This window comes from Theropithecus gelada, chromosome 15 (genome assembly GCF_003255815.1).
Source record: "Theropithecus gelada isolate Dixy chromosome 15, Tgel_1.0, whole genome shotgun sequence".
In the NCBI taxonomy this organism is placed as follows: domain Eukaryota; kingdom Metazoa; phylum Chordata; class Mammalia; order Primates; family Cercopithecidae; genus Theropithecus; species Theropithecus gelada.
Genome location: NC_037683.1, coordinates 62,302,059 through 62,315,109, shown reverse-complemented (window position 1 = coordinate 62,315,109; position 13,051 = coordinate 62,302,059). Strand labels below are relative to the sequence as shown.

The 13,051-nt window shown below is 41.2% G+C and overlaps 1 protein-coding gene across 2 annotated transcripts in view; it reads left to right on the top strand.

The window, feature by feature from the left end:
- The window catches only part of DENND4C (DENN domain containing 4C), a 150,240-nt gene that overhangs the window by 133,632 nt on the left and 3,557 nt on the right, over positions 1-13,051 (top strand). For both annotated transcript variants that reach the window (XM_025360032.1, XM_025360033.1), the window contains 2 exons: positions 1,296-1,413; positions 12,329-12,479. In XM_025360032.1, the coding sequence (XP_025215817.1) occupies positions 1,296-1,413; positions 12,329-12,479 (269 nt within the window). The remainder of the gene's footprint in view (positions 1-1,295; positions 1,414-12,328; positions 12,480-13,051) is intronic.

Below are 13,051 nucleotides of genomic sequence, written 5' to 3'. Positions count from 1 at the left end.
GTATACAACAACAGTTGCTTAACAAGACAAGTTTATTTCTCTCTCAGTTAAAAGTTTGGATAAGCAGTCCTGGAATGGTAAAATGTTAGGAACCTAAGATCCTTCTATATTTTTGTTTAGCTATGCATAACCTCCATTTCCAAGTTCTGCTTCTGGTCCAGGATGGCTGATTACCTCCAAGCTGTCACATCCACCTTCTATCCAGCAGTTAGGAGAAAAATGGATGAGGGAAGAGTATGTCTTTTTTCTTAAGGGATAGCTCCTGGAGTTGTAGATAATATTCCAACATACAGTTTCTTGGCCTGAACTCAGTTATTAGGTCGTATCTGTCTGCAAGGGTAGCTGGAAAATGTTGCCCAGGCTGGAGTGCCATGGTGTGATCTCGACTCACTGCAGCCTCCTTCTTCTGGGTTCAAGTGATTCTCTTGCCTCAGCCTCCCATGTAGCTGGGATTATAGGCACCCATCACCATATCCAGTTAATTTTTATATTTTTGGTAGAGACAGGATTTTACCATGTTGGCCAGGCTGGTTTGAACTCCTGACCTAAGGCAATCCACCTGCCTCGGCCTCCCAAACTGCTGGGATTACAGGTGTGAGCGACCGTGCCTGGCTGGTAGCTATTATTCTTAACTGTTCTGTTCCTAGCTGCAATTCTCGCAACAACCTTATTTGAAAGGACTCATATTTTCCATATTTTTCAGGTGTTATAATTAAAAGTTGGAGAAATTTAGTAATTTCTGTAAGGTGGCATACCCAATAAGTGATGGAGACCCAAGGTCACATTCTGGCTGTCTGACTTAAAAGCCCCAACTCTACTTATGCTGGGATCCTGATTCCATTGGAGACAGTGAGCTCCTAGAGTGCTTTATTTTATAGTATTAATATTGATAGACACTGAGACCCCAAACATATACATGGGGCAAAATAAAATCTTTCCTTAAAGTACTATAAACTCTAGTTTGATTAGGTAGGTAAAATAAAATTATTTGGTAAGGTAGTAGAAACTCTTGTACTTTGACCTTAAAATTTGCTGTAATGATGGTTAATCTTTCTACAACCATTGTGTCAGTTAGCAAATTGTCATCCTATTCCTTAAAAGTCACAGTGAGAAACCTTTACCTCAGAAAATAATAATAACATTTGTCATCAGACATTAATAAAAATTAATATTTTGGCTCTGAATTTTAGGTCCAGAATTTTAAAAGGACTCATCTGTTATATAATCAAGCTTCATTAGATCCACTGGTAATTATTATTCTTGGGATACTAATACTTTCTTTTGATTTCTTTTAGCTTCCTCTGTCATCTCTGTCCCAGGATAGCAAACTTGTGTATATTCAGCTGTTATGGGATAATATCAACCTTCATCAGGAACCAAGAGAACCTCTGTATGTCTCATGGAGGAATTTTAGTAAGTAAAATAGAATTAAAGACATAACAGCCGGGTCCCGTGGCTCACGCTTATAATGCCAGCACTTTGGGAGGCCTAGGCCAGCGGATCACTTGCGGCCAAGAGTTGGAGACCAGCCTGGCCAACATGGTGAAATCCTATCTCTATTAAAAATACAAAACTTGGCCGGGCGCGGTGGCTCACGCCTGTAATCCCAGTACTTTGGGAGGCCGAGGCGGGTGGATCACAAGGTCAGGAGATCGACACCACGGTGAAACCCCGTCTCTACTAAAAATACAAAAAATTAGCCGGGCGCGGTTGTGGGCGCCTGTAGTCCCAGCTACTCGGGAGGCTGAGGCAGGAGAATGGCGGGAACCCGGGAGGCGGAGCTTGCAGTGAGCCGAGATCGCGCCACTGCACTCCAGCCTGGGAGACAGAGTGAGACTCCGTCTCAAAAAAAAAAAAAAAAAACAAAACTTAGCCAGGTGTGGTGGCAGGTGCCTGTAGTCCCAGCTACTCAGGAGGCTGAGGCTCGAAAATCGCTTGAACCCGGGCAGCAAAGGCTGCAGTGAGCTGAGATCATGCCACTGCACTCCAGCCTGGGTGTCAGAGCAAGACTGTATCTCAACCAAAACCAAAACAAAACAAAACGGCCGGGCGCGGTGGCTCACGTCTGTAATCACAGCACTTTGGGAGGCCGAGGCGGGTGGATCATGAGGTCAGGAGTTCGAGACCATCCTGGCTAACATGGTGAAACCCCGTCTCTACTAAAATTACAAAAAATTAGCCGGGCGTGGTGGCGTGCGCCTGTAGTCCCAGCTACTTGGGAAGCTGAGGCAGGAGAATGGCGTGAACCCGGGAGGCGGAGCGGAGCTTGCAGTGAGCCGAGATTGTGCCACTGCACTCCAGCCTGGGCAACAGAGCAAGACTCCGTCTCAAAAACAAAAAACAAAAAACAAAACAAAGAAAGACATAAAAGACTCAAAATGGGAACAACTCAAATACACATCCATAGGTGACTGGATGAGCAAATTGTAGCACAGTCCATCCATACTGTAGGATCCTGTTCTGTAATAAAGAATGGACTGCTGGGGAAAAAAAAAAAGAAGAAAAGAAAAGAAACAGAATTAAATTCCCCTAGAGTTAAATAGAGAAAAGCAAATTATTTTGCTTTTTTTTAAAGTTTTAATTAATTCAAAGTGATTTGCTGTTTAAAAAAAAAGTATACACACACACAAAAATGAAAAAGTGATTTGCTATTGTACTGACCTGTTTTTAACTGTGACAGGTCTCAACTGAGTTTAGTAATTTTTTTGGTGATTTTGCTATCAAGTAAAAATTTGATTGGGTGTTTTGAGAGTGAATTGTATGTAGCAGAAGAGTAAGTTAGATGTATTGGTATAGGATCATAAGTTCAGTTGTATTGATGGTTACTGACTGGTCTTAAGGGTTGTGGCTTCATTTTTACTCTTTTAGAATATATGTTTTACAAGGTGTTTAAAGGGTTATTATTCATGTATTCAAAAGCCTTATGAGTCAATAAAAAAATACAATTCAGTAGATAAATGAGCAAATGATATTAATAGGTAATTCATTTTAAAAACATTAAGTGACTTTCAAACTGTATTAGTTTGCCAGGGCCGCCATAATAAAATACCACAGACTGGGTGGCTTTAACAACAGAAATTTATTTTCTCACAGTTCTGGAGGCTGAAAGTCTAAAATCTAGAAAGATATCAGCAGGTTTGGTTTCTTCTGAGGCCTCTCTTTGGCTTGTAGATGGCAGCCTTCTTGCTGTACCCTCACATAACCTTTTCGCTGTGTGTTTGCATGCACATGCACACATTCCTGGTGTCTCCTTTTCTTATAAAGACATCAGCCGTATTAGGTTAGGGCCCCACTTGGCCAGGCGCGGTGGTGTATGCCTGTAATCCCAGCACTTTGGGAGGCTGAGGGCAGGTGGATCACGAGGTCAGGAGTTCAAGACCAGCCTGGTCAAGATGGTCTTGGCTCTCTCCACTAAAAATACAAAATTTAGCTGGGCGTGTTGGTGGGCGCCTGTAATCTCAGCTACTCAGGACGCTGAGGCAGAGAATTGCTTGAACCCGGGAGGCAGAGGTTGCAGTGAGCCGAGATCGCTCCACTGCACTCCAACCTAGGCGACAGAGCGAGACTCCATCTCAAAAAAAACAAATTTAAAAAACATTAGGGCCCCACTCTTATGTCCTCATGTAACCTTAATTATTTCTTTAAAGGCCTTATCTCCAAATAGAGTCACATTGGCAATTAGGGCCTCAACATACGAATTCGGGGGTGACACAACTCAGTCTGTAATATAAACATTTTAAAAGCTCAGTCATATTAGTATTAAGTGAAATATAACTTTATATTTAAATGTAGGCCTGGCGCGGTGGCTCATGCCTGTAATCCCAGCACTTTGGGAGTTAGAGGCAGGCGGATCACTTGAGGTCAGGAGTTCAAGACCAGCCTAGCCAATATGGTGAAACCCCGTCTCTACTAAAAATACAAAAAAAAGTTAGCCAGGCTTGGTGGTCACACCTGTAATCCCAGCTACTCGAGAGGCTGAGGCAGGAGAATTGCTTGAACCCAGAAAGCAGAGGTTGCAGTTAGCCGAGATAGCGCCATTGCACTCCAGCCTGGGCATCGCAGCAAGACTCCATCTCAAAAAAAAAAAAAAAAAAAAAAAAGGAAAATGTGGCCGGGCGTGGTGGCTCACGCCTATGACCCCAACACTTTGGGAGTCCAAGGCAGCAGAACCCCTTGAGCCCAGGAGTTCTAGGCAGCAGTTAGCTATGATTGCACCAGTGTATTCCAGCCTGGGTGATAAAGTGAGACCTCCCCGCCCTCCTGTCTCTTAAAAAAAAAAAGGAAAACATAAACTTGTAACTGTCAGATTGGCAAAAAACTTTAAAGATGAAGATTGTTTAAAAAAAATTTAAAGATTGTTGAAGATGTTTGGGGAACACTTTTCATATACTTTTAGATGTGTAAAATGATACATTTCTGGAGAACAATATGGCAAACGTACAGATTTCATATGTGGATACCCTTTAAACTCAGGAATTGTACTTAGAGAACTGTGTTCTATAGAAATACAGTACACAGCTGTTTACACAAGGATACTTACTGTAGGATTTTTTTTTCTTCTGAGACAGGGTCATGCTCTGTTGCCTTGCTGATGTGTACTGGTGCACTGTAGTCTCAACCTCTGGGGCTTAAGTCATCCTCCTGCCTCAGACTCCTGAGTAGCTGGGATCACAGGCATGCATACTTGACTAATCGAACAATCCTCTGGCCTCAGCCTCCCAAAGTGCTGGGATTACAGTTGTGAGCCACTGTTCCCAGCAAGGATTTTTGATAAAAATGAAAAAAATGTAGGCTGGGCATGGTTTCTTATGCCTGTAATCCAAGCACTTGAGGAGGCCGAGGCAGGTGGATCACCTGAGGTCAGGAGTTCGAGATCAGCCTGACCAGCATGGAGAAACCCTGTCTCTACTAAAAATACAAAAAATTAGCCAGGTGTGGTGGCGCATGGCTGTAATCCCAGCTACTCGGGAGGCTGAGGCAAGAGAATTGCTTGAACCCGGGAGGTGGAGATTGTGGTGAGCCGAGATCATGCCATTGTACTCCAACCTGGGCAACAAGAACAAAACTCCATCTCAAAAAGAAAAAATGTAAATATTCAACAGAATTCTGGTAAATCCATGCTATGAAATATTGGCAGCCAAGAAAAAGAAAGTCATTTGTATATAAGGACCTAAAAGGATGGATGCTATTTTATACTGAGTGAAAAAATACAAGTTGCAAAAGAGTATATAATTTTTTCCCTTTCTTGTAGAGAAATAAAACAAAAAATGTGTACTTCTGTTTTTAATATATGCAAAGAAATATATCACAAACTGTTAATAGTGGCTGCTTGGAGAAGAAATGGAAAAGTTCCATCTTCATTTTACATACTTTTATACCTTTTTTCCAACGTTTCACTACTTTGCAGTTTTCTTAAAACTAGAGTAAAAAAATGCTTTCCCTCAGTATATGTCAGTCACAAAATTATGATTACATATAGCATAAGCTATTTTTGCCTTTAAGTTTTGGTTTCAGTCATGATGTTTGGATGCTTTTTAGGCAGGAACAGAATAACCTTGCAATTTATGCTAGAAAAGAATAGAGTTAGAGCTACTGTTTCTTTAATTGTTTTCTTATAGCTTTTGAAATAGGTGTTTCAAAATGTTCCATGATTTGTGGTGGGAATAAAACAGAGCTCTTGAGAATAGCCATATTTCTTTATTAGTTGGCTGCTTTAAGTGAAGAGTTGGTGTATATAAACAAAAGTTGGTGTATAGGTTAAAAGACCTTATACGAATTAAGTGAGAGATGACTTCTGGAATAGCAATATGAGGAGCTCCACAGACCAGTGAAACAACCATAATTGGTGAAAATTATTTTTTCTTTCTTTTTTTTTTTCAGATGGAGTTTTGCTCTTGTCACCCAGACTGGAGTGCAGTGGTGTGATCTCAGCTCACTGCAGCCTCCACCTCCTGGGTTCAAGTGATTCTCCTGCCTCAGTCTCCCGAGTAGCAGGGATTGCAGGCACCTACCACTGCATCCAGCTATTTTTTTGTATTTTTAGTAGAGACGGGGTTTCACTGTGTTGACCAGGCTGGTCTTGAACTCTTTACCTCAAGTGATCCACCGCCCTGGCCTCCCAAAGTACTAGGATTACAGGTGTGAGCCACCACACCTGGCTCTAAAGATGTGACTTCTTGAAAAAATAATTTTCCACAGGGTGCAGTGGCTCACGTCTGTAATCCCAGCACTTTGGGAGGTTGAGGCAAGAGGATTACTTGAGTCCAGGAGTTTGAGGCTGCAGTGAGCCACAGTTGCACCCCTATAGTTAAAACAAACCAACCAACCAACCTTTGGAAATTGTCCTCAGACTATAGAGCAAATGAATAAATATTTTTTTAAAAAAAATCTACTAAATCTTATCAAAAGGAGCAAGTTTCTGTGGCACTTCAGCCACAACTTGCTGTACCCCCTACAGAACCCAGTCAAGGGCCTATAGCATCTCCCTGGGAAAGGCAGGGTGCCAGCATTTTTCATCCTTTCAGTTCCATATTGCAGAGATGAAATTCCCAGTGAGTGTGGCCAAGAGGTGGAGGCCCAGTCCTTCCACCTTGCCTCCATTCATAAGGCAAAGACTCTGCCCCAGTTGTGGGAGGCTGAGAATACTGGGTCCCCAATTTTTCTCACTGCAGCCTACTCATATAGAACAGAGATTTCATGCCAGGAGAGGCAAGCTAAAAAGAACAGAAGCTACTGTCTTCATCTAGCACCCTGCTCATAAAGCAGGAATGTCACTCTAAAAGAAGGGCTTCTTTTCCCAGCCCCACTTCCAGAGCTGTGGCTTAGAAATTTTGCCCAGGGGCTGGGCGCGGTGGCTCCACGCCTGTAATCCCAGCATTCTGGGAGGCCGAGGCGTGTTGGATCACCTGAGGTCAGGAATTTGAGACCAGCCTGGCCAACATGATAAAACTCCTCCTCTATTTAAAGTACAAAAAAATTAGCCAGGTGTGGTGGCAGGCACCTGTAATCCCAGCTAGTTGGGAGGCTGAGACAGGAGAATCAGGTAGGCCCAGGAGGCGGAGGTTGTAGGGAGCTGAGATCGTGCCACTGTGCTCCAGCCTGGGCGACAGAGTGAGACTGTCTCAAAAAAAAAGAAAAGAAAAGAAAAAAGAAATTTTGCCCAGAGGGAGAGGCAGGTCATAAGAATAGAGAACTCTGAAATTTTCCCTAAAGGAAATTACTTTATTTGGAACAGAGTGTGGAGACGTTTAAGCCTGAGAGCACTCTCAAAAATAGTGGAGATTTTGGTGAGAAGGCCAGTATCACCCTGATACAAAGACCAATGACATCATAAGAAAATTAAAAATCAGTATCACTTAGGAATATAGACATAAAAATCTTGAATAAAATACTAGCAGATCAAATTTACACCATGACCAAGTGGGATTTATCTCAAGCATGCAATTTTGGTTTAACATTTGAAAATCAATTGTGTAATATACTATATCTATCAATAGAGTAAAGGACAAAATTCACATGATCATCTCAGTAGGCACAGCCAAATCATTTGACAAAATCCATCACCCTTTGTTTAAAACACTCTTCAAGTTGGGAATAGAGAAGATCTTCCTCCGCCTGGTAATAGGCATCTATGAAAATCTAAGTTGATAACATATTCTTAACATACTTTCTCACTAAGTACAAGAGTAAGACAAGGATGCCCACTTGTGCCATTTTTATTTAACATTCTACCAGAGGTTCTAGCTAGAGTAATTAGTCAAGAAAAGAAAAGCCATCCAAACTGGAAAGGAAAAAAGTAAATGTATCTATATTTGCAGATTATATGATAAATGATATATATTTTTTCTATATATATAATATATAGAAAATTCTAAGGAATAGACACACATCCAACATATTATTATACACACCGTATTAGAACTGCGTTAAGTTCCACAAGGTTCCAGGCTATAAGATCAATATAGAGAAATCAACCACTTCTATATCTTTGAATAAATAATTCAAAATGAAACTAAGAAAACAATTTTATTTATTTATAAAAGCACTAGAACAGAATACTTATGGATAAATTGAACCAAAGAAATGCAAAACTTAGACTCCAAAAACTTAAATAATTGTTGAAAGAAATTAAAGAATAAGTAAATGGAAAGAAATCCCATGTTTATGGACTGGAAAAGTTAATACTAAGATGGAATTAGTCCTAAATTGATCTACAGATTGAACGCAATCTCTATCAAAATTTCAGATAGCTTCTCTACATAAATTGACAAGTGAATCTTGAAATTCATTTTTTTTTTTTTTTTTTTTTTTTTTTTGAGACGGAGTCTCGCTCTGTCGCCCAGGCTGGAGTGCAGTGGCTGGATCTCAGCTCACTGCAAGCTCCGCCTCCCGGGTTCACGCCATTCTCCTGCCTCAGCCTCCCGAGTAGCTGGGACTACAGGCGCCCGCCACCTCGCCCAGCTAGTTTTTTGTATTTTTTTAGTAGAGACGGGGTTTCACTGTGTTAGCCAGGATGGTCTCGATCTCCTGACCTTGTGATCTGCCCGTCTCGGCCTCCCAAAGTGCTGGGATTACAGGCTTGAGCCACCGCGCCCGGCTGAAATTCATATGGATGTTCAAGGGACTCAGAATCACCAAAACAATCTTTAAAAAGAACAGTTATAGGACTCACAGTTCTCAATTTGAAAACTTACTGCAAAGCTACAGTAATCAAGAAAGTAAAATTCTGGTGTAAAAACAGACATATAGGTCGATGGAATAGAGCTGAAGTTCCAGAAATAAACCCTCATATGTATGTATGGTCAGTTGCCTTTCAATGTGAAGACCATGTAATAAAGAATAGTCTTTTCGGCCGGGCGTGGTGGCTTACGCCTGTAATCCCACCACTTTGGGAGGCCAAGGTGGGCAGATCACAAGGTCAGGAGATCGAAACCATCCTGCCTAACACGGTGAAACTCTTTCTTTACTAAAAAAAATACAAAAAAATTAGGCAGGCATGGTGGTGGGCGCCTGTAGTCCCAGCTAATGGGGAGGCTGAGGCAGGAGAATGGCATGAACCCAGGAGGTGGAGCTTGCAGTGAGCCGAGATTGCGCCACTGCACTCCAGCCTGGGTGACACAATGAGACTCCATCTCAAAAGAAAGAAAAAAGAGAATAGTCTTTTCAACACATATGCTGGGACCACAGGCTAGCAATAATAAAAAGAATGAAATTGGATACTTTCTCAAATCATACATAGGAATGAACTAAAAATGGATCATAGACCTAAATGTAAGAGCCAAAACTATAAAGCACTTAGGAAAAAACATAGGAGTAAATCTTCATGACTCTGTGTGTGTTAGGCAAGGCTTTCAAAAAAAGCAACAAAAGCACAGTCAACAAAAGAAAAAGTAGATAAGTTGGACTTAGTGCAAAGAAAAAACTTCTGAAATTTAAACCTTCAAAAAAGTGAAAGGTCAGTCGACAGAATGGGAGGAAATACTTGCAAATCATATCTTAAAAAGGATTTGTACCCAGACTATGTACTCTTACAACTCAGTAATAAAAAGGCAACGCATTTTTAAAATGAGCAAAGGCTGTAAATCAGTAGTTCTTCAGATAAAATGTTAAAATGGCCAAAAGCACATGAAAAATGCTCAGTAGCTATCAAGGATATGCAAATCAAAACCACAAGGAAATATCACTTCATACTTACTAGGATGGCTATAATCAAAAACATAACAAGAAGTTAGTGAAGATGTGGAGAAAGTGGAACCCTCAGACACTGTCGATTAGAATATAAAATTGTGCAGCTTCTTTGGAAAACAGTTTCACAGCTCCTCAAAATGGCAAACCATATGAGTTACCATATGACACAGCAGTTACACTCATATATATACCAAAGAGAAATGATGTCCACACGAAAATTTGCACAGGAATGTTCATAATAGCTTTGTATAATAGCCAAAAATACGGAAACAAATGTCCATCAATCTATGAATTGAGGGCTGAGCACAGTGGTGCACGCCTGTAATCCCAGCACTTTAGGAGGCTGAGGCCGGCAGATCACTTGAGGTCAGGAGTTCGAGACCAGCTTGGCCAACATGGAAAAACCCTGTCTCTACTAAAAGAAATACAAAAATTAGCTGGGCGTGGTGGCACATGCCTGTAGTCCCAGCCACTTGGGAGGATGAGGCAGGAGAATCACTTGAACCCACAGAGGCAGAGGTTGCAGTGAGCTGAGATTGTGCTGCTGCACTCCAGCCTGGGCAACAGAGTGAGACTCCATCTCAAAAACAAGAAAAAAAAAAATTATGAATTGATAAAGTATGGTATAGCCATACAATGGAATTTCATTTGGCAACAAAGCAATGAAGTACTGATACATGTACAACACAGATGAATCTTGAAACCATTCTAGAAGAGAAACCAGTTGTGAAGGAGCATAGATTATATTATTCAATTTATATGAAATATCCAGAATAGGCAAATGTATACAGACAGAAAGTAGATTAGTGGTTGCCTAGGGGGGGTTGGAGTGGGGTTTCTTTCTGGGATATGAACATGTTCTAAAATTGATAGTGATGATGGTTGTACAACTTCATGAATATACTAAAAACCATTGAATTATGTACTTAAATGGGTGTAATGTTTGGTTTGAGACTTATCTCAGTATAGCCTGAAGATTAATACTATTCAAAGTCTGTCATTTAGCAGGTGGAAGACCTAGGATGAAAACTCATAGCAGCCAGTATTTCCTGTTGTTATCATAACAGAGGACTTTGCCTTTTTTTTTTTTTTTTGGTTTAACACAAATGAACTATTACCAGTTGCTTTTACTTAGGGCCTGTGTTATTTGAAAAATACAACATAATGAAATGTATAATGAAAAATACAATCCGCCTGCCTCAGCCTCCCAAAGTGCTGGGATTACAGGCATGAGCCACTGCGCCCGGACTAGTTACGTTCCTTCTAATTAGCACTAGACTCTGCTATATTTAACAGAAAATAACAGAGGCCAAAACAGGTAAAGATTATTCTCTCATATGAAGTTACTAGGCTAGGCAAATCAGGCTAGCACTTTTGGAGGCCAAGGTGGGAGGATCACTTGGGACCAGGAGTTTGAGACTAGGCTGGGCAACATAGTGGGAGCCCATCTCTCTACAAAAAATAAAAATAAAAAATTAGCTAGATGTGGTGGTCTTAGCTACTCGAGGCTGAAGCGGGAGGATTCCTTGAGGCCAGGATGTCAAGGCTGCAGTGAGCTGTGATTGTACCACTTCACTTCAGCCTGGGTGACAGAGAAAAACTGTCAAGTTTTGAATTACATCATATTGTACACCATAAGTAAATACAGTTTTTACTTATCGATTAAAAATAAGGCCAGACATGGTGGCTCATGCTTGTAATTCCAGTGATTAGGGAGGCTGAGGCAGGAAGACTGCTTGAGGCCGAGTTCAAGACTAGCCTGGGCAACATAGCAAGACCCTATCTCTACAAAAATAAATTAGCCAACTGTGGTGGTGCATGCCTGTAGTCCTAGCTATTTGGGAGGCTGAGCAGGGAGGACTGCTTGAGCCCAGGAGTTGAAGGTTACAACATTCAGCCACTGTATTCCAGCCTTGGCAACAGAATGAGATCCTGTCTCCAAAAAATAAGTAAATACATTTTTAAAAAAGAAAAGTTATGTACTAGACAGTCTAGTACTGCGAGACAACTGCTCTGTCATCAGGGACCCAGCTTCCTTCTGTTGTACCTGCTTTACTATCAGTAAAGATTGCTTCATGGTCACAGGATGGCTGCTGGAGTACAAGCTATCACATCCCAGCCTCAGGCAGTAAGCCACCATATATTAGAAGAGAAAGGCAGAGTGACAGGTCTGCCTGTTTGAAGAGAGCAGGAAAAATATTTTTTAGTTGGGCACATTGCCACATAATGTTACTAGTATTGGGGAGGTGATATTGGTTAAGCAAGGAGAAAATGCCACAACTCTGGAAAAAAAACTTTTTAAATAATTGGGACTGGGCACAGTGGCTCACGCCTGTAACCCCAGCACTTTGGGAGGCAGATTGCCTGGGCCCAGGAGTTTGAGACCAACCTGGGCAACCTGGTGAGACCCTGTCTCTACAAAAAATACAAAAATTAGCTGGTGGCATACACCTGTAGTCCCAGCTATTTGAGAGATTGAGGTGGAAGGATCACTTGAGCCCGGGAGATGAAGGTTGCAGTGAGCCATTGTCACACCACTGTGTACCAGCCTGGGTAACAGAGTGAGACGTTGTCTCAAAAAAAAAAAAAAAAAATAATAATAATAGTAATAATTGAAAAAAAACTGTGTTCTTATTGTTAGATTCTGAAAAGAAATCATCTCTCCTGTCAGAGGAACAACAAGCAACAAGCACTTTAGTAGAAACCATCAGGCAGAGTATTCAGCATAATAATGTTCTTAAACCCATCAACCTACTTTCACAGCAAATGAAGCCAGGCATGAAAAGACAAAGGTAATAATCCAGTATTTTTTGCTTGCCACCACTCAGTCATTTCATGTTTTTAAAAAATTATCTTACTTTAAAAAATATCTCTAGTTGTCAAAGAAATACATACTCATTGCAAACCATCTGATTGTTCTAAAAAGTGCTACACAGATATGCATTCCTACTTGAACACACACACACAATAAAAGTGTCTGGGGGCTTGGCACGGTGGCTCACACCTGTAACCCCAGCACTTTGGGTGGCCAAAGCAGGAGGATTGCTTGGGCTCAGGATTTTGAGACTGGACCGAGCAACACAGCAAGACCCCATCTCTGTAAAAAAATAATTTGGCGGGGGTGGTATGTGCCTGTGACCTCAGCTACTTGAGAGGGTAAGACAGGAGGATTTCTTGAGCCCAGGAGGTCAAGGTTATAGTCAGCTGTGATCACACCACTGCACTGCCACCTGGGTGACAGAGCAAAACCCTGTCTCAAAAAAAAAAGAGTGGAAATGGATTACATTTTAAGAAGATAATTCATTGATCTAAAATGTACTTTCTTTTGGAAACATTACTGCTGTTTGCTGGAAACCTATAATTA